The sequence below is a fragment of the Xenopus tropicalis genome, chromosome 5 (genome assembly GCF_000004195.4).
Source record: "Xenopus tropicalis strain Nigerian chromosome 5, UCB_Xtro_10.0, whole genome shotgun sequence".
Lineage (NCBI taxonomy): Eukaryota > Metazoa > Chordata > Amphibia > Anura > Pipidae > Xenopus > Xenopus tropicalis.
Window position 1 is genome coordinate 152,936,905 of NC_030681.2, and position 25,892 is coordinate 152,962,796.

General features: G+C 47.3%; 2 protein-coding genes across 4 annotated transcripts in view; one reads left to right on the forward strand and one right to left on the reverse strand.

The window, feature by feature from the left end:
* The first annotated feature begins 11 nt into the window (after window positions 1-11).
* On the forward strand, window positions 12-9,721 carry cenpo (centromere protein O). 3 transcript variants are annotated; one of them, NM_001044442.3, is given in 10 exon segments: window positions 55-147; window positions 332-396; window positions 2,745-2,914; window positions 3,282-3,411; window positions 3,492-3,751; window positions 6,710-6,881; window positions 7,083-7,523; window positions 7,659-9,353; window positions 9,380-9,500; window positions 9,529-9,721. In NM_001044442.3, coding segments are annotated over 6 exon segments (912 nt in total). In that variant the 5' UTR covers window positions 55-147; window positions 332-365; the 3' UTR covers window positions 7,232-7,523; window positions 7,659-9,353; window positions 9,380-9,500; window positions 9,529-9,721.
* A 646-nt stretch (window positions 9,722-10,367) lies between these two features.
* The window catches only part of dnajc27 (DnaJ heat shock protein family (Hsp40) member C27), a 68,077-nt gene continuing 52,552 nt past the window's right edge, over window positions 10,368-25,892 (reverse strand). Inside the window, 18 exon segments of the mRNA NM_001102684.1 lie at window positions 10,368-10,676; window positions 11,501-11,625; window positions 13,044-13,170; window positions 13,540-13,659; window positions 13,806-13,952; window positions 14,122-14,280; window positions 15,448-15,529; window positions 15,613-15,869; window positions 16,824-16,940; window positions 17,192-17,279; window positions 17,889-18,050; window positions 18,652-18,794; window positions 20,098-20,217; window positions 20,420-20,585; window positions 20,749-20,907; window positions 22,786-22,913; window positions 24,702-24,813; window positions 25,059-25,189. Coding sequence (NP_001096154.1) covers window positions 10,494-10,676; window positions 11,501-11,625; window positions 13,044-13,170; window positions 13,540-13,659; window positions 13,806-13,952; window positions 14,122-14,280; window positions 15,448-15,529; window positions 15,613-15,869; window positions 16,824-16,940; window positions 17,192-17,279; window positions 17,889-18,050; window positions 18,652-18,794; window positions 20,098-20,217; window positions 20,420-20,585; window positions 20,749-20,907; window positions 22,786-22,913; window positions 24,702-24,813; window positions 25,059-25,189 — 2,526 coding nt within the window. The 3' untranslated portion in view covers window positions 10,368-10,493.

Here is a 25,892-nt window from a genome sequence, read left to right on the forward strand (position 1 = left end):
AGCCGGCAGGTCCGACATAAGCAGAAGCTGATTGGTCTAAAGGACTGCCTGTCACTTGTCTCCTCCCTGTCTGAGAGAGAGAAGCGGAGAGGCGGCGGGAGAATTCGAACCGGAGGCACCTGGGGTGGGCGTGGCTGCCAAGTGGAGGTGAGTGAGGGCTGTGTGTGCCCTAATACCCCCCAATATCCCTGGGGCATGTTCCATGGAATGAGCCATCCAAACACAGCAGCTTGGCGCCCTGGGGCCCCTGTTAGGGGCTAATCAATGGCTCCTATGGCGGCTACATGATATATTCATACATATTCCTTGTGTTTTATTTCTATTCCCCCAGTGACTCTGTAGCGAGGAGAGTAGGAGCCGGTACCATGGAGCAGGCACAGAGTCTCTTTAGAGAAGGTTGGTTCCATTACCCTACATCAGTGCTGTCCAACTGGCGGCCCGCGACCCCCCTCTGTGTGGCCCCCCACCTGTCTGGCTGCTTTGATGGCTTACTCTTGTGTAAGCTTTAAATGGTATCAGATTCAGGCTGTAATCCCTCTGTATTGTTTAAATATGTAATCCCCTGTGTTGTTCACACTTTTTAATCTCTGCATTGTTCACCCCCTGCAGTGTTCCCACCTCAGGCTCAGGCTGTAATAACCCCCATTGTTCCCCTGTTCACACCTCAGGAGCAGTAGAAACCCACAAATAATCCCTGCACACTACAAAAAGAAAATATACTGAGGTTGTACTGCAATTAAAAAGTTTTTTAATATATAGTTATTGTGCAGACTGTTGGAGCAGTGCCAGCATTGTGTCACTGTATGCTGCCTGTGTGTGCCATACACACAGGCATCATAGGGCAAGCAGAGTATAGCACACACAGGCAGGGTAGGGAAGGCAGAGTATGGCACACACAGGCAGGGTAGGGAAGGCAGAGTATTGCACAAACAGGCAGGGTAGGGCAGGCAGAGTATGGCACACACAGGCCAAGTATGGCACAAACCAGCCAAGTATGGCACACAGGCAGGGTAGGGAAGGCAGAGTATGGCACACACAGGCAGGGTAGGGAAGGCAGAGTATGGCACACACAGGCAGGGTAGGGAAGGCAGAGTATGGCACACACAGGCAGGGTAGGGAAGGCAGAGTATGGCACACACAGGCAGGGTAGGGAAGGCAGAGTATTGCACAAACAGGCAGGGTAGGGCAGGCAGAGTATGGCACACACAGGCCAAGTATGGCACAAACCAGCCAAGTATGGCACACAGGCAGGGTAGGGAAGGCAGAGTATGGCAGACACAGGCAGGGTAGGGAAGGCAGAGTACGGCACACACAGGCCAAGTATGGCACAAACCAGCCAAGTATGGCACACAGGCAGGGTAGGGAAGGCAGAGTATGGCACACACAGGCAGGGTAGGGAAGGCAGAGTATGGCACACACAGGCAGGGTAGGGAAGGCAGAGTATGGCAGGTTTTTGCTGTACTACAACCATTAATATGGGTATGGTCATGTGATAACATGGGTGTGGTTTCAAGTGGGTGCGGTTTCAAAAAGGGGAGTGGTCAAAACTGGCTTCCATTATCGGCCCTCCACCACGTAGGTCGGAAAAATTCCGGCCCTCGGTACAACAGAAGTTGGACAGCACTGCCCTACATCATTTGTTCTCTTCTCTCCAAACCCCCATTATGGGCTCGTCACCGATAGCAACCGATCAGCAGTTCCTAGCAACCGATCAGGAGTCGCGCAAGCGACGTATTGGAGTGATCAGGAGTCGCGCAAGCGACGTATTGGAGTGATCAGGAGTCGCGCAAGCGACGTATTGGAGTGATCAGGAGTCGCGCAAGCGACGTATTGGAGTGATCAGGAGTCGCGCAAGCGACGTATTGGAGTGATCAGGAGTCGCGCAAGCGACGTATTGGAGTGATCAGGAGTCGCGCAAGCGACGTATTGGAGTGATCAGGAGTCGCGCAAGCGACGTATTGGAGTGATCAGGAGTCGCGCAAGCGACGTATTGGAGTGATCAGGAGTCGCGCAAGCGACGTATTGGAGTGATCAGGAGTCGCGCAAGCGACGTATTGGAGTGATCAGGAGTCGCGCAAGCGACGTATTGGAGTGATCAGGAGTCGCGCAAGCGACGTATTGGAGTGATCAGGAGTCGCGCAAGCGACGTATTGGAGTGATCAGGAGTCGCGCAAGCGACGTATTGGAGTGATCAGGAGTCGCGCAAGCGACGTATTGGAGTGATCAGGAGTCGCGCAAGCGACGTATTGGAGTGATCAGGAGTCGCGCAAGCGACGTATTGGAGTGATCAGGAGTCGCGCAAGCGACGTATTGGAGTGATCAGGAGTCGCGCAGGTGCATTAACAAACGTGGGATCCCTGGTATCCCTCGTACCACTCTGTCGTTGCTATGGGGAGCATCATGGCTACCTGTCAGCACATTCATTAATAGCCCTTGCTATAAAGAGTTGGCATCATTAAACAGGTGGCAGAAACTGCTTGTAGATACTCCTGGAATTCCAGGAAAAATAGTGAGATTTGGGGCGAACTCCTAAACTTTAGTGAAGCTATGGCTGATAGAGCAGTTTTTCCATGTATCTGTAACCTTGTTATGCGCTAAGTGGGAGGGGTTTGTTTAACAGGAGGGTTGGAAAAGTCCAAAAACCTCAGGCTGCAGGGAGAATATCAGATTAAATAAACTGTATTTCTACAATTTATTGCTGATATAGTTGGTTGTACCTGGGATGTGTGTGCTCTGTTGGGCAGGGGTCCTGTCTCACCTGGAACAGCTGGAGGCCCTGTCCTACAATTTGGCCGTGAAACAGGAGAAGCAGAGGCAGGAGTGGGCCGCCCTAAGGAAGAACCAAGAGCTGGTTCTTGAGCTGAGGAAGAAACGGGATGAACTAAAGGCTAAAATCGAGAGGCACAAAGCAGAGGTGAGCGGACAAGCAAGGGTTAAACATGCACAAACTTATTAACTCGTCTGTGTTTGTAGCTAATGAGCCACTTACTGTGACACCTTGATGCCTGATTTTATTATCGTTTTCTTTTATTCTCTATTTTTCTATTCAATCACTCTGCTATTCATATTCCAGTCTCTCATCCACTCCACTGCCTGGTTGCTAAGGTAAGCAACACCCTGGCAACCGGATAGCTGCTAAAATTTCAAACTGAACCAAACAACCACAAAAATAGAAAATGAAAACCGTCTGCAGATTGTCTCGGCATATCAATGTCTATGTCGTACTAAGAGTTAATTTAAAGGTGAACTACCCCTTTAATAAGTGATTGTGGCCCCTGCAGATCCAGGCGTTCAGAGGACGGGAGGAAGCTGGAGAGGATCATGGGAGCGCGGCTGGGACCTCGCAGCAGGCAATGTTAGAGCTGTGTGTGGAGGAATTAAAGGGCATGCTAGAGATGCACTGGCTGACTGGTACTTTCACCCCTGTATTGTCCCTATGAAGCCAACCCCCCCCCCCCAGTTTGTAACTAACAGATCCTCCTTCATTTAAGGCATCAGCGGCAAGAGGACGAAGAAGGGAGTGTGCGTCTGTATTAGCACGGCATTCGAGGGAGCCTATTTAGATTCCTTCCATCTGGATATTGCCCTGAAGCCCTCTGTGGGGATCTCCAGGCACTCTGTGCCGCCCTTCATCCCACTGGAACAGATCGCCAAGGAGCACCTACAGACGGATCTCAAGAAATTCCTCTCGGTACTGTTTGAGCATTTAAATGCCTACGCTGGCAGGAAGTACCAGTTCCAACAGCTCCAGGTACGGAGGCGGAGCCATATTGCTGGGCTCGCTGTGCGGGTTACTGTAGCGCCGGGCTCGCTGTGCGGGTTAGTGTAGCGCCGGGCTCGCTGTGCGGGTTACTGTAGCGCCGGGCTCGCTGTGCGGGTTAGTGTAGCGCCGGGCTCGCTGTGCGGGTTAGTGTAGCGCCGGGCTCGCTGTGCGGGTTAGTGTAGCGCCGGGCTCGCTGTGCGGGTTAGTGTAGCGCCGGGCTCGCTGTGCGGGTTAGTGTAGCGCCGGGCTCGCTGTGCGGGTTACATAGTTACATAGGGTTGAAAAAAGACCATTGTCCATCAAGTTTAACCCATCCGAGTAAACCCAGCACACAACCTATACTAACCAATCTATACACTCACATACATAAACTATATATATACAACCAGTAATACTAACTGTAGATATTAGTATCACAATAGCCTTGGATATTCTGCTTGTTCAAGAACTCATTCAGGCCCCTCTTATAGGCATTAACAGAATCTGCCATTACCCATCACTAGGAAGGGCATTCCCCAACCCCCTCACTGCCCTCACCGTGAGGAACCCCCTACCCAACATCCCCCGGCAGGGCATTCCCCAACCCCCTCACTGCCCTCACCGTGAGGAACCCCCTACCCAACATCCCCCGGCAGGGCATTCCCCAACCCCCTCACTGCCCTCACCGTGAGGAACCCCCTACCCAACATCCCCCGGCAGGGCATTCCCCAACCCCCTCACTGCCCTCACCGTGAGGAACCCCCTACCCAACATCCCCCGGCAGGGCATTCCCCAACCCCCTCACTGCCCTCACCGTGAGGAACCCCCTACCCAACATCCCCCGGCAGGGCATTCCCCAACCCCCTCACTGCCCTCACCGTGAGGAACCCCCTACGCTGCTTCAAATGGAAGCTCTGTTCCTCTAATCTAAAGGGGGGGCCTCTGGTGCGCTGATTGTTTTTATGGGAAAAAAGAACCCCCCCAACTGCCTATAATCCCCTCTAATGTACTTGTACAGAGTAATCATGTCCCCTCGCAAGCGCCTCTTTTCCAGAGAAAACAACCCCAACCTCGACAGTCTAACCTCATAGTTTAACCCTTCCATCCCCTTTACCAGTTTAGTTGCAGTCTCTGCACTCTCTCCAGCTCATTAATATCCTTCTTAAGGACTGGAGCCCAAAACTGCACTGCATACTCACTGTAACTGCCCCCATACTCACTGTAACTGCCCCCCATACTCACTGTAACTGCCCCCCATACTCACTGTAACTGCCCCCATACTCACTGTCACTGCCCCCCATACTCACTGTAACTGCCCCCCCCATACTCACTGTAACTGCCCCCCCCCATACTCACTGTAAACTGCCCCCCATACTCACTGTAACTGCCCCCCATACTCACTGTAACTGCCCCCCATACTCACTGTAACTGCCCCCCATACTCACTGTAACTGCCCCCCATACTCACTGTAACTGCCCCCCATACTCAAGGTGAGGCCTTACCAGGGACCTATAAGGGGCAAAATGATGTTCTCATCCCTTGAGTCAATGGCCTTTTTTATACAAGACAGCACTTTATTTGCTTTAGTAGCCACAGAATGACACTGCCTGGAATTAGACAACTTGTTATCTACAAAAACCCCCAGATCCTTCTCCATTAAGGATCCCCCCAACACACTCCCATTCAGTAGATAGTTTGCGTTTATATTATTTCTACCAAAGGGCAGAACTTTGCACTTATCAACATTGAACCTCATTTTCCAGTTTGCTGCCCAGTTATCTAATTTTGTCAAATCGCTCTGCAAAGCGGCAGCATCCTGCATGGAACTTATAGTTTTGCACAATTTAGTGTCATCAGCAGAAATAGAAACAGTACTGTCTATGCCCACCTCCAGGTCATTAATAAACAAGTTAAAAAGCAAAGGCCCAAGGACTGACCCCTGCGGTACCCACTAACCACACTGGCCCAATTAGAAAATGTTCCATTTACCACCACTCTTTGTACTCTATCCTTCAGCCAGTTCTCTATCCAATTACAAATATTATGTTCTAGGCCAATATTCCTCAATTTGATCATTAGTGTAGCGCCGTGCTCACTGTGCGGGTTAGTGTAGCGCCGGGCTCACTGTGCGGGTTAGTGTAGCGCCGGGCTCACTGTGCGGGTTAGTGTAGCGCCGGGCTCGCTGTGCGGGTTAGTGTAGCGCCGGGCTCACTGTGCGGGTTAGTGTAGCGCCAGGCTCACTGTGCGGGTTAGTGTAGCGCCGGGCTCACTGTGCGGGTTAGTGTAGCGCCGGGCTCACTGTGCGGGTTAGTGTAGCGCCGGGCTCACTGTGCGGGTTAGTGTAGCGCCGGGCTCACTGTGCGGGTTAGTGTAGCGCCGGGCTCACTGTGCGGGTTAGTGTAGCGCCGGGCTCACTGTGCGGGTTAGTGTAGCGCCGGGCTCACTGTGCGGGTTAGTGTAGCGCCGTGCTCACTGTGCGGGTTAGTGTAGCGCCGGGCTCGCTGTGCGGGTTAGTGTAGCGCCGGGCTCGCTGTGCGGGTTAGTGTAGCGCAGGGCTCACTGTGCGGGTTAGTGTAGCGCAGGGCTCACTGTGCGGGTTAGTGTAGCGCCGGGCTCACTGTGCGGGTTAGTGTAGCGCCGGGCTCACTGTGCGGGTTAGTGTAGCGCCGGGCTCACTGTGCGGGTTAGTGTAGCGCCGGGCTCACTGTGCGGGTTACTTTTTGCTTTAGCTGCAGCCTGTGTCTCGGGCTGACAGATAAGGGGGAGTTAATTATACTGGGTGTTTAACTGGGAGGGGTAGTTCAATATCTCCTCTCTTCTCCTCCCACTATTGTTCTAAAGAACCAGGAAGTTCAAATTAAGACATACTTTTTGTGCACATTGAATGAATATAAAACACCTGGATACAAATTGCTCCAGGAGGGGGGCTAATTCATTGGGGAATAACCTTGTCTTGTCTCCCTGCAGAGCTTCCCGGGGGGCTTTGTCCGTGACGCCCAACAGGGCAACTCCCTGCACACCGTCCTCACCTTCGGGTACAACGTGCGAGTGGAGAAGCAGCCGTTCTGCCTGAGAGCCAAGCTGCTTTATGGGGGTGTCACTCGCAGTCTCCCCACGGAGGCCGTTATTACGTGTGAAGGTGAGGGGGTCCCGTCCCTGCCCTGCCCCCCCATCAGGAATGGGGTTTATTAGAAAAATAACAATAAATGTTTCAGACAGCAACAAGACCACGTTTTCTTCCCCTTTAATATGATTTTGGGGGGGGGGGGGGGGGGGGGGTGCTCCTGAGGGGAATCTCAACCTTTTCATGGATATTTCTATCTATTTCCCTTGGCTTTAGATAATCGCCCATCTGTCCAGGAGAAAATCTCCTCCCACTCGTCGCTCTTCTGCCAGAATCCCCTGCACAGAGCCTTGGAGTGCATCAGTTCTGAAGACGAGACCCTGAACCACAGCAGCGCCTCCCTCCTGGGCACCCACATGTTCTAATCTGCCCCTGGGGGTCCCTCATGTGGCCGAGCCTCTGCCCCCGACCCCGAAACTGGACTGAGATTAAATATCTTGCCTATCAGCGTCCAACCGAACAGAATCTGCCTCCTTTCAACTCTACAGCATTAATATCTTTATTCCTCTGCCAGCCCAATGCTTGGGCATACCTGTGTAATATATACCCTGCTTGGAAATGGCAGTGCCCCCCTCAATTAATCAGCAGAGTGTCTGTTACCCCAATGTTTCTATATATCTGTAACCTTGTTATGGGCTAAGGGGGCCCAGCCTGAAGGCCAGTTAGGGGGGGATTTGGGGTGAGTGCTTATTTGTGCCCTGGGTACCCCTGGAACTATAGCAGGGTGACTGTTACCCCAATGTTTCTATATATCTGTAACCTTGTCATGGGCTAAGGGGGCCCAGCCTGAAGGCCAGTTAGGGGGGGATTTGGGGTGAGTGCTTATTTGTGCCCTGGGTACCCCTGGAACTATAGCAGGGTGACTGTTACCCCAATGTTTCTATATATCTGTAACCTTGTTATGGGCTAAGGGGGCCCAGCCTGAAGGCCAGTTAGGGGGGGATTTGGGGTGAGTGCTTATTTGTGCCCTGGGTACCCCTGGAACTATAGCAGGGTGACTGTTACCCCAATGTTTCTATATATCTGTAACCTTGTTATGGGCTAAGTTAGGGGGGGATTTGGGTGACTGTTACCCCAATGTTAAATCTGAGTTATGGGGCCACATTGATCTCTATTAACCCTTAATCACCCAGATACTTAGAAACTTAGCAGCCAGAGTGAGACTGATGTTCCCAGATTGTATAGAAAACCACTTTCAATAAGCAGTGTTTCCTGGGCTGCAGTGATTGCAGTGGAGCCCTGTCAGCTGGATATTCTAGATTTGAGGAACACAATCCGGGAACCTTAGATCTGACTGGCCGCTGGCCGCAAAGCTACACAGAGCGCATTCACACCAGACGCCGTGTTTTGTAGCAAGAGTGCAATTTATTAAAAGCGATACCCAAAAAGAAAACTGACAGCAGAAGATGATGGTCCACAAACCAGTTAGTCTTTCCTTACTTTCCTCCACTGCTGCGCCTGGCTGCTTGTAAATATTCTACTAATAATGTTTTATACCTCAAAGCAGTGCCTGTGCAACCTGTGCCCCCCCAAATGCTTTTGAGTAAAAACTCTCTGGATCACCCCAAAAGCCCTTTCTCCTTCACTGGCACTTTCTCCAGCTGCCATGGAATTCCCAGCATGCTCAGCTAGCCGACAGATTGTGGGAGGTGCCACTTACACCTACTAGTGATCTTGACTTGGAATTGTGGGTAACTAAAGCAGGCTGTTAGTAAAAGGGCAGCTTGGGTGAGCACTGCTTTCTTGTTTCATCCCCAGATGGAAGGAACCTCGGGGGGGCAGAAACGCTCTAACCCCAGAGTTATCACATGGGGCCAATCAGTGAGTGAGTAATTTGCTAGTCTGAATGGCTGCTTTTAGTAAATGAGACCATCATGGTGGTCGTCACTATGGTTTGCGAGGGATCTCTCAGGATAGAGAGTGCATGCAGATTTCAGGGCTGCAGCTTTGCTTTACTGCTTCTATGAAGTGACAGATACTGGGGTTCATGTCTGACCCAGGGGGTCCCAAGAGTTGTGCTTATTGTAGAACAGAGGGCAGGAGTGGTGGATTCTCATTGGTTCATGCTGTGGTACTGGGATTGAACTACTGGTTAACATGACCCACCTTTTATCTGCTATAAAAATATCACCCGAAAGAGGGCAGTCGGCCCAGTAATTCTTCCAAGGCTCATTTAGGAACGTGCCAAAAATTACATGGTTTTTCCCAGAATTCCATTGCCATAAAGTTGCATGCACTGCAGCTTCCGCTTGGTTTCCCAGTGTGGACCAATCAGGAGCAAGGGGCAGTGCAAGGTGGGTGGTGTCATTTAACAATAGCACAAGTAACAGCATATTAGCATGCACAATTTTGCACCCCCTTTTTTGCCTTCGTAAATGAGCCTTTCCACCCCTCCTGTGTCCTTAGCACTTACATGCCTTTAGAGGAGAGATCTCGATGTTCTGGAATACTTGTGCATATTATATATATATATATATATAATATGCGTTTAGCTTCCAGCAGGAAAGGTTCAGATGGTCGTTAGCTACAGCGCTTCATTAGGAGAGAAAGAGCAATTAATATCTGTAAAAATATAGATCTAGAACAAAAAAATCCAGAGCCCTCCCCCATCTTGTAAAATGGAACAATTGGGCAATTGCAATATCGACCCCACTCTGTCATCATAGGATTCACCCTCGGAGAATGTGCCCCTTGGTGGTGCCACGGACTGTAAGGAAAATGATATCCAAAAAAAAAAAAAATTTCTTTGTGGGGTTATTGGGGCAAAAATGGCCAATAAGAGGCTGATTCTGTATTTGCCCCACGAGAGAGGAACCCATTTTCATATTGGGAATGAATAAAGAGTTTAACCAATAGTTTGTTCCGATTGATGTCTGCAAACTGGGGCGTATAGTTTGGGGGCGAAAGGAGATACAGCATTGAGGGGTGCAGGCCGTATTTGGAAGGGAAATACAAGCCATCGAGTAAAAATATATATGCGTAGATTTCCTGTGTGTGTAGATATAGAATCTTATATATATATATATTTATAGAACTTTTCCTTCATTGTATCCAAATATAATTAGATATATTGCACACTATGAATTTGCCCTGTCTCCAGGGTCGTCCATTTTGTAACCAGGTCTCTCATTTAGGCTTCAGCCTGACCACATGCGCTCGCGGCGTAGCCCTCTTCCTATATCCAATGCAGTGGAGTCATTCGTCCGCCACGTGATCTCCTTCACCAATTACGTTCCAGCCAACGGGTGGCGTGAATTCTTATTGCAAATACCCCAAGTTCTGTAGCCTCCGAGAGGCCACGCCTTTCCTATCAACCCTTACCTAGTACATGCCAGGGTCCCGTCGTCGTCTACTCCAGTGAATGCCAACGTATCCGTCTCAGGAGAGGAAAGGACTCTCGTTTCTGTTGCGAGGCAAGAAAGCTGTAATGCCGGAGCAGTTGAAGCAAGAATGTTTAAAAAGGCAACTCAAGAAAAAATTATTTGAATGGTTTTTGTTTTGTTTTTTTTTGTCCTTAACTACAGCAATTTGCAAAGTCTTCCTTCTCTGCCTGTAGGGTTTTGCATTGACTGGGTTGTTTGGCTGCTGGGTTCTGCGCCTCCTCCATCTTGGCTCGTTGGTTGGTCATCAGGAATTGTCCACCACTTGGTGCGGCAGGGTGACCGAAGACCCATTGATGAAGGAACCTTGCTTGTCCCGTCCTTTGAGGAAGAACGTCAGCAGCTCGCCTTTACCCTTAACGTAGATGGGACCTCGTCTCACAAAGCGGAATCCGTATTCCTTGAGAACGTCATGCGTTTCTTCTACAACCTAGAGCAGATACGGCACAAAGGGTTTGATTTTAAAGGGGGTACTAGGTTAGCCTCACCGAAAACATGTTCTAGGCTGAACTGAAGAAGCTGCTCAGATGAGTAGTGAAACGTCTTCAATGATTACTTAACAAGTCCAGTTGCTTTAGATTTATTTATACTAGATATGTTCTAGGCTGTTCTTTTGGGCTGCAGAATGGGTCTCTACAGAGCAGCAGCTATAGGTAGAAGAAACGGTGGGAAAGTAGCTAGAACAGCAAGATGGAGTAAAACTCCATGTGTTCCCAGTATGAAGCCTTTCATTTGTTGCTCAAGTCCCTGAAGGCACTTGTAGGCATAAAGATGGGCAAATTTGGTTTCGCTGTCAATTTGGGTCCTTCAGACAGTTGTTGCAGCTTATTTATGGGCACCCCCAAAGGGCCTACTCAACCACTATCTGGCCTAAAATTGTCGAGATCTTGATTGGGCAGGTTTGACTATCCATTGGATCAGGGTAAATGCGACCCGATGGCACCTATACCTGCTGTTATAATAGGGCCAAATGATGGAATTAGCCTGCTATCGTCCACCTTAGGTGGGCATATCTGAAGAAGATCCACTCGTTTGGTGACCTCGCCAAACAAGCAGATCTTGCCATGCATGGTCATCTTCAGGCAGTTGAGGGGTGGTGACATCTCATGGAGAGGATGATAAATTTGGACACTCCCAATATATGACAACATCTTTGACTAACAAAGGCTTGGTGGGTTAGATCTAAAAGTGCCTTCTTAACTAATGATTAGGTTTTGGCCTCGTTATACCCCTGGCTTATTTCTCATGAGTTACCTGTATATTTCCCATGACTCCTGTAGATTCCATCCTACTAGCGACATTCACTGTATTCCCCCAGATGTCGTAATGAGGCTTTCGTGCACCGATGACACCCGCAAGTACACCACCTTTATTTAAACCTGGAAAGAGAGTGATGGCATTTTCATTGTGCTTCCAAGTGACCCGTCTTATAGAGATTATAACCCACTGTCTTTACATGAATGATAGATAAAATATTGAAATTCATCACGGATTAACAATAGATACACTGATGTCTTCCACTCTAACATCTCCACTACAGTTGATAATTTATGCTTTAGCCAGACAAATGGTGGTCAAACTGTGTGGCACCCACTAGAGGGGCCTGGAACAGTAGCCGGTGCCTCAGCCTGGAGTTAGGGTGGGATTTGAGAAGAATGGCTTCACTTATTTTCCTAGATATGCCTAAATATATCTGAAATGCCAACTTAGAGGTCAATCGGGATGGGATTTTGCAATGAAAACATATTTGGTGTCCTAGATATTCTGAGAACCAGGGCTAAATAAGTGATGTTTTCCTATATCTGTAACTTTATGAGCTAAGGAGAGCCCTGAACAAAGGTTGGACCTGAAGAACACTTAGCCAAACCCATCCACACTACCAGCCATTCTGCCTCTAATACCACAATATGTTCAAAGCTCTGCTTCATACAACTATACTCTTGCTGTAGGATGCTTCTCTGTCACCTCGGTTCATCCCATGATCTTCTACTTCTATCCTCTCATTACCTGCTCCCATGCTCGCCCCCTTGGACAGGGCAGAATTCCATCTCTGGAACTCCCTTCCATGTAAATCTTAAATTTAAGAGAAAACGCTATGATGATTCTCCTTAACTATGTCTTTGGTATCCATCAGGAGGACATCTACTGGGTTTCTTTTCTAATAAAACAATGAGGTTAAGGACATCAGTGCTGACAGGTCCTACGTGGCAGCTATCCTGTTACGTTCTTGGAAGCAGAAGGTGATTTTTTCTGACCATTGCATGTCTGTCTAGATATCTGGCCTGGTGGAACTACTGTATCTTCATCATTGCTTCATGTTCTGAAAACTAGCTCTCGACTCAGTGTATGTAAATGGATCAGAGATCCCAACGTGAGACCCCTCTCTCTCTCCACATTGGCAAAACAGTCCAAAGAACAGCTTTGCACTAAGACCTAGAACATTTAAGCAGGACGCTGGGCTCAGATGGAGAAGCCTTACCAATGCACCAACACTAGTGGCTGTATCTAGTTATCAATGAAGAAGTGAAGCGGGTAATAAATGGACAAGTAGTTAAGATTAATCCATCACTCTCAGTATGGGCAAGTGATCTTTAACCCGAGGATCTCCCACCATTCCAATGACAACTGACAGAAGACCCACCACTGCGTTACCATAAAAACCTCTGAATGAGAAGATGGAATGGGACAGTTTATGTCTTGACTGGGGAGTCAGTACTGATTAGCATGCCCCTTCCCAGTCATTTGTACCCTTTGCCTCCCCCATAATACCACAGTTCTCTGCTCATAGAGTACCTACCTATTCGGAGCATGAAGTTGTTAAATGACTGGTAGTTTATGTTCATTAGTGTCACTTTCATGGCGAGGGCAAAGTCTGCCAGGTCGGCAAGGTGCTGCCAGCGCTCTTTGTCCGAGATTTCCTCTTTCTGGAATAAAGACAGGGCAACAAAGTCTCTGAGCAAAGATGGAGCCGGTTTTGGTGGATTCTATAAGATTACGGTTGCTGATGGAGACCTGTTATGCAAATGCCAAAATATTTTTCTGTGAAATAAGCCTAATCTTAACTAGGAGTGAGGACATCTGGAGCACTGAAGGTTATTCATGGCTATTCCATATCCGTAGCATTCAAGGTCAACTAAAGCCCCAACACAACGTAGGTTTGGCCACAGGCAAAGTTCTTCTGTATCACTTCTTCTGCAGCCCTCTCCGCCCCCACATAGATACACTGATCTTAATTCTGGGGTGCTATAAAGCATGTTTCCCTTTTGGAAAACCTGATAAAAGCAACTTTTTACCTTTATAGTGTTGTTATATCCATTGGCATTGGAATCTGGAGTCACCCCGGAAGCTGCCATGTACGTGCTGCCGATGGTCTTTATCTTTGTTATGCAACGGAACTGGGGTTCATCTAACAGCTATACACAAAGATAAACAAAGAGTCTGAATACAACTGTATGGCAGACATGGGTCCATTTTCTTTGCTGGACTTGTTAGCATAAGTCGGGGGGCACCTATACAGGGGCTTGAGAATGGGGGGCAACAAATATAAATAAATACGTACCGCATCGAAATCGGAAATAATCTCATTAAGGAACCTCAGGCACTCAATGCCTCCGTTGTTGATGCTTTCTTCTGTATAAAAGTCAGAGAAGTTTGGGATGGATGCGAACATTACCCCGATTTCGTCATATGACTGGCTGTAGAGCTCCTAAGTCAACGAAAAAATTCAGATTTTTAACATTTTGTGTTAACGTCACAGTAATGGGACAACCTATGTATCGGAATGCACTAACTGTGGAGAAGCTACTAAAATGTGATGCACAAAGAGCTTAGAAGCTCCTCAATAATAAGCACTAGGCTAAGGTGTCCACTTTCACCTCATCTCGTTTCTTGGATCCCAAGAAGTGTCTAGCGACGTGTTCGGGCAGCATGTTTGTGACCAGAGCTTCGTTCCAGCGCCGCATGTCATAAACCTTCTCCTTCTGTTCATGGACATCGATCTTCCAAAGGAACAACGTCCTGGCCAACTTCTCCACCTGTAGGTAAAAGGGTCAGCCCAAGGCACAACCTTTAATGAACCCTTTCCACTCTGTTTCTTTTGGTCCCCAGTTATCACTGGACCACAACACCCTGGATTTCTCAACATATAGTTAAAAGCTGAGGCATGCTGGGACTTGTACAATAACATATGGGGAGCCGACGTTAAGAAACAAGGAGGGATGCACCAAATCCACTATTTTGGGATTTGGCCGAACCCTGAATCCTGTGTGAAAGAATTAAAGATGGCCATACAGGACCTTTAGACCAATTCAGCAGCTTATCAGCCTATGTATGGGACTCCTGAAAGGCCGACCCAACCGAGATCTGGCCTAAAACTAGCCCAATCTCAATCCGGCAGATTTGATTTTCCGTCAGATTGGCTCATTGATGCGGTCCCCGATCCGACGGCGCCTGTGCCCGTGGTTGTAAATCAATTGTTTGGCCCTAGGCACCTTTAGGCATATCAGGAGAATATCCGCTCACTTGGTGACCTCACCAAATGATCAAATCTTCCCGACCTTTAATCCAAGTCCTAATTTGCATATGCAAATATGGCCACAAAAGGCACATTGTGCGTTGAAAAATGTTTAACTTCTGTTTTTATGTGACTAAGTCACATGATTTTATGGATTTGGATTCAGTTTGACCAGGCACGTGGATTTGGCTGAATCCTGCTGAAACCGGCTGAATTTGGTCGAATCCCGAACCAAATCCTAGATTAGGTGCATCCCTAAAAACAAGACCCTACTTCTTAACGGAACAGATAGTGTATATGAGTTGCAGTTCCACAAAGAATATGAGCCTGATCCCACCCATATGATGGAGAAGGAGAATGGTGGGACATGATCCCCCCCATACGATGGAGAAGGAGAGCGGTGGGACATGATCCCACCCATATGATGGAGAAGGAGAGCGGTGGGACATGATCCCACCCATATGATGGAGAAGGAGAACGGTGGGACATGATCCCGCCCATACGATGGAGAAGGAGAACTGTGGGACATGATCCCACCCATATGATGGAGAAGGAGAACGGTGGGACATGATCCCGTCCATACGATGGAGAAGGAGAACGGTGGGACATGATCCCACCCATATGATGGAGAAGGAGAACGGTGGGACATGATCCCGTCCATATGATGGAGAAGGAGAGCGGCACTTACGTGTCGGGCAAAGTAGTAGAAGCTGAGCATCATGACGAAGATCATGGCAGTCATGGAGTATTTGGAAGGAACCAAAAGAGCCCTGGAAAGAAACAAAGTCACGTGATGCCTCCGGCTTTACCCCAAGGTGTAACATAGAGATACGGAATGATCGGGAATGCTCACAAGTAGCCGTTGAACCTCTTGCTGTCGTAATCGTCAAAGATCGGTCTCCAGGCGTAAATGTTGACCACGCCGACGGCAATGGTGATCATCAGCATGAGCGTTAGCTTGACCATGTGGCTGACTTGCACCAGCATGATGGTGGCTATGAGAGCCAGGACGGCAATGTAACTGTAATACTTGGGGTTCTCAACGCACCCCCAAGCTTCTTGAGCGGGGGACGTAATATTGAGAGTGCCGTAGTACTGCAGGCAGCTGAGCTGTGGGCCGGGGAGGAACAACAAACATCACTTTCCTCTCAATGACCTTACTATCGCCTTTTTCACTCTGATCTCACTGTCATTTTACTCTGACTGTCAGTTACCTATCCCTGTTGGTTTTCTCTAATTGAGTCCGTTTACTTTCACTGAACTCACCGGGGCTCACTTACAATGCCCCACACAGTATGCAAAGGGCAAAAAAAAAGCTGCAATCAGTGTGCTCTTGTGCCCACCGGGGTTGTAAATGACCCCTACTGTCTCCTTACTGTCAGTCTCCTCTCACTTTCAGTTTATTCTCTCGGATCTAACTGTCAGCTTCCTCTGACCATTGGTCTCCTCTCACTGTCAGATCTTACAATTGGTTTCCTCTCACTGTCCGTTATCTCTCACTGTCAGTCTCCTTTCACTTTCAGTTTATTCTCTCTGATCTAACTGTCAGCTTCCTCTGACCATTGGTTTCCTCTCACTGTCAGATTTACAATTGGTTTCCTCTCACTGTCCGTTATCTCTCCATGACCTCACTGTCAGTCTCCCCTCACTTTCAGTTAATTATGACAGTTTTCTGTCACTGATTTCACTGTCAGCTTCCTCTCACTAAACTGTCCGTTTCCTCACATAGATCTTGCTGTCCCTTTCCTTTTATTGATCTCACTGTCAGTTTCATCTTACTGATCTCTTTTTTTTTATTATTTCACTGATCTCACTGTCCGTTTCATCTCACCAATGTGATCACTTTTCCTGTAGGTTAATTGGTTTGCCAGTATAATCCCAGTTCACAAACCCTTAACAACCAATCACATACCAGGCTTTCCTTATGTTGACTGTATTAAACCAGTTAATAAGTAAAGCTGAGATTGGTTGCAATGAGTAAGCTGAAATATCGGAGGGATTCTGGGAGTGCTAAATGTCGCCTGTCCATGGGCAGAATAAACAGACAAATATCTGATTACTCACCATATCCACTATATCTGCCATCGTCAGGATGAATATGGCGGACATTGCCCATGTGTTACGAGCCCACCTTGTCCGATCAATCCATGTAGAAAAGGCAACTAATTTTTTTGGAAAAACCTGGGGGGCACAGATAGAGAAGTGAGGAAAGTGCAGAGTCGATCTACACCTCCAGGTGGCGCTGCAGCCACTAACGCTTGGAGTCTGCTCTACATTCTTAGAATTATCCATTCCGTTACCTTCAGGCACAGATTCCCCAGAATCTCACTGCTTTTCCTGGGGGGGAAGGTGGGGTTTTTGACGTTTGTATTAAGCTGGAAAAAATCTCTGCAACCTGTTACTTGTGCCGGAAACACAAAGACTTTACTTACCCTGGGAAAAATGGCTGCAAGCGAACAGATGGTCAGAACTAGAAGCAGGATTTCACCAATAACGAAGGTCACGTAGTTGGCAATAAGCCTGGGAACAAGAAGAAATAAAACTGGCGTAGATTTATGGTATCTCTCTGTACAGGCTATGAGCAAACTTAGGGGGCTGTTCCTGCTGAATTGTGCTTAGTACAGGGGAATGCTGCCATAGTTTTATGGTATCTCTCTGTACAGGCTATGAGCAAACTTAGGGGGCTGTTCCTGCTGAATTGTGCTTAGTACAGGGGAATCCCTATGTGCCATAGTTTTATGGTATCTCTCTGTACAGGCTATGGGCAAACTTAGGGGGCTGTTCCTGCTGAATTGTGCTTAGTACAGGGGAATGCTGCCATAGTTTTATGGTATCTCTCTGTACAGGCTATGAGCAAACTTAGGGGGCTGTTCCTGCTGAATTGTGCTTAGTACAGGGGAATCCCTATGTGCCATAGTTTTATGGTATCTCTCTGTACAGGCTATGGGCAAACTTAGGGGGCTGTTCCTGCTGAATTGTGCTTAGTACAGGGGAATCCCTATGCTGCCATAGTTTTATGGTATCTCTCTGTACAGGCTATGGGCAAACTTAGGGGGCTGTTCCTGCTGAATTGTGCTTAGTACAGGGGAATCCTGTGGGGTGAGAGTAAAGGACGAGTCTGCCACTTACATGGGGTCGATGAGAATCTGCACGATGGCCGTGAATAGCAGCACGACGCAGGAACAACTGAAGGCAGCTCCACTCTGCTTCTCTTTCTCTACAGAAAACCGCGTCTCCATCTCTGGGTTGATAAAGCGCATGGACAAGCGGTAGGTGTATTTCCCTTTAAGGCTGGAGGAAATGACCAATATGTAAGTACATGGAGGCACAGAGCTGGGCAGGCTGTATAAGCCAGTTCCGTTGCCATGGCGATGCCCATATATATAATAAGCACACAACATAAATACCCATAGATACTAAACTGAGATTTTCTTCACACAAAATAAAAAGTCTGATCCATTATGGAGCAATAAAACCTCTATAGCCAGTAGCCTCATTAACATGCGAAAGAATCCTCCAATGAGAATTCCATCTCAATGATGTTAGTCTTTGTCCATGGTCTTTGTTCGTGCTACTGTATCTGGAAGATTTACACACAAAACAATGCGAGTGCCCCCTCCCTTCTCAAGTTTGATTCCACTATTTCATATCATTTAAAAAAATTACACAATAATCTCCCTATGTACAATAACAGCAAGATGGCTGACACAATGCTGGAAAAGCAGCATCCTGTTGGTGAATTCTATTGCGTCTATGGCCATAAGAGCAGTGACTGAAATCTTTAGGGAGAAAGGGATGTCATAGCTACACTCTCCCTATTATTGTTAAACTACTACTCCCATAATCCACCCAAACAGGCACTCCCAGCATCCTATTTTTCCCAAGGACTCACACTTGCACAGTCTCTCTCTCCAGCAGAGCCTCATTGAGAAGTTTGTTGAGTTCCTGCTCGTTCTGCTGAGCATCAATGACCCTCTCGGCCAAGTCTCGGAGGCGCAGGCGTCGGCGCGGGTTGGGGAAAGATGGATTCACTACCTGCAGGCCAGGAGAGAACTAAAGTAAGGAACAATAGAGCAAGTAGAGACAGTAGGGCAAGATGGAGACAGTAGGGCAAGATGGAGACAGTAGGGCAAGATGGAGACAGTAGGGCAAGATGGAGACAGTAGGGCAAGATAGAGACAGTAGGGCAAGATGGAGAAAGTAGGGTAAGATGGAGACAGTAGGGCAAGATGGAGACAGTAGGGTAAGATGGAGACAGTAGAGCAATATGGAGACAGTAGGGCAAGATGGAGACAGTAGGGCAAGATGGAGACAGTAGGGCAAGATGGAGACAGTAGGGCAAGATGGAGACAGTAGAGCAAGATGGAGACAGTAGGGCAAGATGGAGACAGTAGGGCAAGATGGAGACAGTAGGGCAAGATGGAGACAGTAGAGCAAGATGGAGACAGTAGGGCAAGATGGAGACAGTAGGGCAAGATGGAGACAGTAGGGCAAGATGGAGACAGTAGGGCAAGATGGAGACAGTAGGGAAAGATGGAGACAGTAGGGCAAGATGGAGACAGTCAGCAGAACAACATGAAGACATTAGGACAGGATGGAGAGTGTAAAGCAAGAGGGAGACTGTTGGGCAAAACGGAAGAAGATGGAAAAAGCAGGAAATAGTAGGGTAAAATGAAGACAACAGGGCAAGATGGAGACAGTAGGGCAAGATGGAGACAGTAGGGCAAGATGGAGACAGTAGGGCAAGATGGAGACAGTAGGGCATCCATCGACATCCATTTGGCAACCTTGCCAAGTTGTAAATACACAACAACAAAAAAGCAAATGGCACTCAGGGCTGTAAACAAGGGAAAAACCCTTAAAGAATTTTTTATTGCGGAGGTGCAACGTTTCGGGGCAACGTGACCCCTTTATCATGCTTGATAAAGGGGTCACGTTGCCCCGAAACGTTGCACCTCCGCAATAAAAAATTCTTTAAGGGTTTTTCCCTTGTTTACAGCCCTGAGTGCCATTTGCTTTTTTGTTGTTGTACTATTTTTGGAGGGTGCCGATCCCTCCAGCAGTGTGCACCGGGCATATAGGTTTGGAGCGCTAGGGTGTGCGGATAAGGTCTCTGTGGTACCAAGTTGTAAATACACCCCATACTGCCCAGCTATTTAGACACCTCTCTCATCTTTAGAGGAACGGGATGATCCAAGGGAGAAGGTCTCCTCATCATAGAAAGAGCCCACACACAGGTTTGGAATGGAAGATTTATCCGATAATGGCAACCCTGAGGCTTTGCAACTATGGACGTATCTGAGACAAAATACGACCCCACAGTTATTGCCCTCCTCACCCTAGTGTCCAGCTCCTCGTTCTCATCTGGAGTGGTACAGGTGGTGTGGATGCTGCCATTGCATTCCTTGGTGTTAATGAGCTGCGGAGAGTTCCCGTGGGACGACGTCAGCGACAGCTTCTGAATGGAACGAGACAAGGAGGAGAAAGGATTAAGAACCAGTTGGGTGAACATTAAGGAGACCTACAGAATCAGAATCTCAAACCAAATCCTGGATATGGTGCCTCCCAAGTCCCATAATTTATATTCCCTTCCTCCACCGAGGTGAGGGCCCCTCCAATGAGACCCAAGCCAACACGGACCTGGCAAAGCCAAGACTCACCACCCCGTTGATGCCATTCTTGTTTATTGGCTGCTTTGGTACGATAACAAGGTAGGTCACGATGCCCTTTTCTCTTAGATAGTCGCACCTTGTACCCCCTTCCCCTGGCTCCACCTCAAACTCCCCCTTCAGGCAGTCGTAGGTACTTTGGGAAATATGGACTCTTCTGCAGGCAGAATGGAAATATCATCAGTAACACATGACGTTATTAGAAGTACAAAATGGGCAACTTGGGGCATGTAATGTCTGAGGGCACGTGGGCAGCAAGTTGCTTCATGCCTTTATTTAAAAAGAAATTAAAACATGACCATTGCAGCCTCGTTCCCTACCCTGGTATGCCTCCAGCCTCCATCTTGTTGGCCAAGGTGACATCTGTGGACCAAACGTCATATTGCCAGCGTTTCTGCCCCAGGACCCCGCCGATGACTGTCCCTGAATGGACTCCAACGCGCATATCCACATCTGTTTTTGTCTTCTCTCTCACGTAACTGCACAATAAAATGCACCGCGGGGATAAAAACAAAGAAAAGTTAGGATTTTCCATCTCTGTCCTGGGATTCCAGATAGGGGCGGTGTCCCGTGGTCCTGCACATACAGGGGCCCTGCGGTATAGCAGTTTTAGGAACAAGAGTGTTTTATAGGAGACAAGATGGAGACAGTAGGGCAAGATGGAGACAGTAGGGCAAGATGGAGACAGTAGGGCAAGATGGAGACAGTAGGACAAGATGGAGACAGTAGGGCAAGATGGAGACAGTAGGGTAAGATGGGGACAGTAGGGCAAGATGGAGACAGTAAGGTAAGATGGAGACAGTAGGCCAAGATGGAGACAGTAGGGCAAGATGGAGACAGTAGGACAAGATGGAGACAGTAGGGCAAGATGGAGACAGTAGGGCAAGATGGAGGCAGTAGGGCAAGATGGAGGCAGTAGGGCAAGATGGAGACAGTAGGGCAAGATGGAGGCAGTAGGACAAGATGAAGACACTAAACTAAGATGGAGACAGTAAAACAAGATGGAAAAGTTAGGACAAGATGAAGACAGCAGAACAACACGAAAACATAAGGAAAGGAGTGTAAAGCAAGAGGGAGACTGTTGGGCAAAACAGAAACACTAGGAGAAGATGGAAAAAGCAGAAAACAGTAGGGTAAAATGAAGACAACAGGGCAAGATGGAGACAGTAGGACAAGATGAAGACACTAAACTAAGATGGAGACAGTAGGGCAAGATGGAAAAGTTAGGACAAGATGAAGACAGCAGGTTAAAATTAAGACAGGGCAAGATAGAGACAGGAGGACAAGATGGAGACAGAAGGGCAAGATGGAGACAGTGGGCAAGATGGAGACAGTAGGGCAAGATGGAGACAGTAGGGCAAGATGGAGACAGTAGGGCAAGATGGAGACAGTAGGTCAAGATGGAGACAGTAGGGCAAGATGGAGACAGCAGGTTAAAATTAAGACAGGGCAAGATAGAGACAGGAGGACAAGATGGAGACAGTAGGGCAAGATGGAGACAGTAGGGCAAGATGGAGACAGTAGGGCAAGATGGAGACAGTAGGGCAAGATGGAGACAGTAGGTCAAGATGGAGACAGTAGGGCAAGATGGAGACAGTAGGGCAAGATGGAGACAGAAGGGCAAGAGGGAGAAAGAGGGACAAGAGGGAGACAGTAGGGCAAGATGGAGACAGTAGGGCAAGATGGAGACCGTAGGGCAAGATGGAGACAGTAGGGCAAGATAGAGACAGTAGGGCAAGATGGAGACAGTAGGGCAAGATGGAGACAGTAGGGCAAGATGGAGACAGTGGGGCAAGATGGAGACAGTAGGGAAAGATGGAGACAGTAGGGCAAGATGGAGACAGTAGGGCAAGATGGAGACAGTAGGGCAAGATGGAGACAGTAGGGCAAGATGGAGACAGTAGGGCAAGACAATATGGTGGCAGTAGGAAGAAAGGATAAAATGGTGGAGGCTGTAGGGCAGGAACATGTTTGTATTATATGGTATCATTAGCCTTTACCCATCTAAGGGCTAGTATAAACTGGGCATTTCCCTATGCAAAATGGGCAACAAAAAGAGACTCCACTGCTCCCACCTTTCTCTGCAAGCCAGCGACTCAAAGCCACGTTTCCCACCTGTAATACTGCAGTGTGCTAAGCGCAGATCCAACATGGAATCAGTATATACAGTAAGTACAAATACAGGTTAGACATACTGTGCCATAACAGGTCTAGTAACCCATAGCAACCATGAAAAATGCTACCTGCTGATTCGTTGCTATGGGTTCATAGCCCTCTGGCAAACTTTGGACCCAATTGTATGGATCATTCTAACACAGACCTTTCCTGCCCCGTGTAGTTGTGCTGGGAATACTCACGATATGGCATCCACCATAGCAAGTCCCATCATTATGGAGCAGGCAGCGTGATCCTCCCGGTAGTCGGGGAGGCCGCAGATGCAGTAGTAACAGTCGCCCAAAATCTTAATGCGCAGCTGGTGGTTTTTCTGCAAAACAAGCGAAAGCGTGAAGTTGTTGCATAACGTTTTCCTCGTGCTAAACGTAAGGTAAAGTTGCCCTTTAATTATTTACTCTTTCTGTTGTGCTTCTTTCCAATGGGATCTAAAATTGCTGCCTGGTTTCTAGGGCGTGTAGTCCTGGCAACCAGAATGCTTGTGATGGTCACAAGCAGGCCGGCGTCCTATGCTGCCTGGTTGTTAGGGTACATGGGACCCTAGCAACCATATCACAGTTTAAATTCCAAACTAAAGAACAAATAGTCATATACATTTTTTTGGAAAATCCCAATTTTGTATAAAAACTGCAAATTGTATAATTATGTCAGTGTATGAGGGGCACAGCACTACACAGGGCTCGCGGGGCTGATGATATACAGGTATAAGACCCGTTATCCAGAATGCTTGGGACCAAGGGTATTCCAGATAAGGGGTCTTTCCGTCATTTGGATCTCATACCTTAAGTCTACTAAAAAATCAATAAATCATTAATTAAACCCAATAGGGCTGTTCTGCCCCAATAAGGGGTAATTATATCTTAGTTGGGATCAAGTACAGGTACTGTTTTATTATTACAGAGAAAAGGGAATCATTTAACCATTAAATAAACCCAATAGGGCTGTTCTGCCCCAATAAGGGGTAATTATATCTTAGTTGGGATCAAGTACAGGTACTGTTTTATTATTACAGAGAAAAGGGAATCATTTAACCATTAAATAAACCCAATAGGACTGTTCTGCCCCAATAAGGGGTAATTATATCTTAGTTGGGATCAAGTACAGGTACTGTTTTATTATTACAGAGAAAAGGGAATCATTTAACCATTAAATAAACCCAATAGGGCTGTTCTGCCCCCAATAAGGGGTAATTATATCTTAGTTGGGATCAAGTACAGGTACTGTTTTATTATTACAGAGAAAAGGGAATCATTTAACCATTAAATAAACCCAATAGGGCTGTTCTGCCCCAATAAGGGGTAATTATATCTTAGTTGGGATCAAGTACAGGTACTGTTTTATTATTACAGAGAAAAGGGAATCATTTAACCATTAAATAAACCCAATAGGACTGTTCTGCCCCAATAAGGGGTAATTATATCTTAGTTGGGATCAAGTACAGGTACTGTTTTATTATTACAGAGAAAAGGGAATCATTTAACCATGAAATAAACCCAATAGGGCTGTTCTGCCCCAATAAGGGGTAATTATATCTTAGTTGGGATCAAGTACAGGTACTGTTTTATTATTACAGAGAAAAGGGAATCATTTAACCATGAAATAAACCCAATAGGGCTGTTCTGCCCCCAATAAGGGGTAATTATATCTTAGTTGGGATCAAGTACAGGTACTGTTTTATTATTACAGAGAAAAGGGAATCATTTAACCATTAAATAAACCCAATAGGGCTGTTCTGCCCCAATAAGGGGTAATTATATCTTAGTTGGGATCAAGTACAGGTACTGTTTTATTATTACAGAGAAAAAGGAAATCGGTTTTAAAATTCTGAATTATTTGATTAAAATGGAGTCTATGGGAAATGGGCTTTCCGTAATTCGGAGCTTTCTGGATAATGGGTTTCCGGATAAGGGATCCCATACCTGTACAGATAATATCTGATGCTTGTGGCCCCAGGCCGGCAGTAATGGAAGCGCATTAACCCTATGTTCCTACAGCCTCCGGGAACTTGAATCATGACATACGATTGGCTATACAATTTCCAGTATTTGTACTTGGGCCCTAGCATTTGAGGTAAAAATGTTGGAAAAACCCCACAACTTACCGCTGCCAGTTTGTCGAATCGGGCAAAGAGTTCATTGAGCAGCTTGACCAGTTCCTGGGCGCTACAGTACGACGACAGCTGCGTAAATCCAACAATGTCAGCGAAGAGTATGCTGGGGAGGGAGCGAGAGTTAGCCAATTAGAGCTTTGCTTTCATTTTCAAACTTCTAATAGACTAACAAAAGCTAACTTCTGATTGGTGGACTTATACTATTATACTATACTAAGAAACACCATACTGCTTAGTTGTCAGGGCCAAACCGTACTTATAAGGGCCCCCGTGAACTTAACCAAAATGCTGTACCCAATAACTTCAGGGTAGCAGTCTTACAGTTCCTCGGGGGCGGGGTTATCATACCTGACATTCTCATGTCTGTACATGTACATGGTGTTAAACTGCTGAAGTTCCTTCTGCTTCTGGTCCTTCTTCATGTCCTTCAGCATCTCGTCGGCAATGTGCTTGGGCAGGATGGACAGAAGGAGCCTCTCCTGCAGCACAACAAGAACAGGAGATGTAACTAGTAATGTGATTGGACCTCATTGTGCATTGGCCAAGTCACATGGCTTTATAGTTCAGCACTGGACAATGTTTGTACTTTAGAGCGATTGTTCCATGGAACCAGATTCAGCCCCCCAAATGCCTTACAGACATTGCCATCATCATCATCTTTCTATAGCCCCAGCTTGTATCTTCCCATGGACCAATAGAAGAGCTGTTTTCAATATAATATTTATATATATTTATGCACCACTAGGTGTCGCTGTAACATTGGTTTCAACTAATAGGCTCTTTAGTATCTGTATCACCTGGGGAAAACAGTATTAGTATAATCATTTATTTACATAGCATTGATATATACTGGTTTTCTATCAAATCATACATCATGCTTGGGGTGTTTCATTTGCCTTGTTGGGCTTTCCTATCTCACCCCCACTACTAATTAAAAGTCAAATAATCCCAGACCAAAGTGGTCTCAGAATTTATTTATATAGATTTCAGCCATAAAGCAGGGCAGGACTGCTGCTTACAATGGGGGGATCAGATAGGATCTGTGCCACTGTGACAGAATGCTCTGTTATACAGATAGCTAGAATCTCAGCCATAAAGCAGGGCAGGGCTGCTGCTTACAATGGGGGGGGGGATCAGATAGGATCTGTGCCACTGTGACAGAATGCTCTGTTATACAGATAG

What these genes read in the sequence shown, in the direction of transcription:
- cenpo (XM_012964045.3), top strand. Translation starts at nt 366, where the DNA reads ATGGAGCAGGCACAGAGTCTCTTTAGAGAAG. An exon ending in ACAGAGTCTCTTTAGAGAAG is followed by an intron (nt 397 to 2,744) that starts GTTGGTTCCATT and finishes TCTGTTGGGCAG; the next exon opens with GGGTCCTGTCTCACCTGGAA. An exon ending in GGCCGTTATTACGTGTGAAG is followed by an intron (nt 6,882 to 7,082) that starts GTGAGGGGGTCC and finishes CCTTGGCTTTAG; the next exon opens with ATAATCGCCCATCTGTCCAG.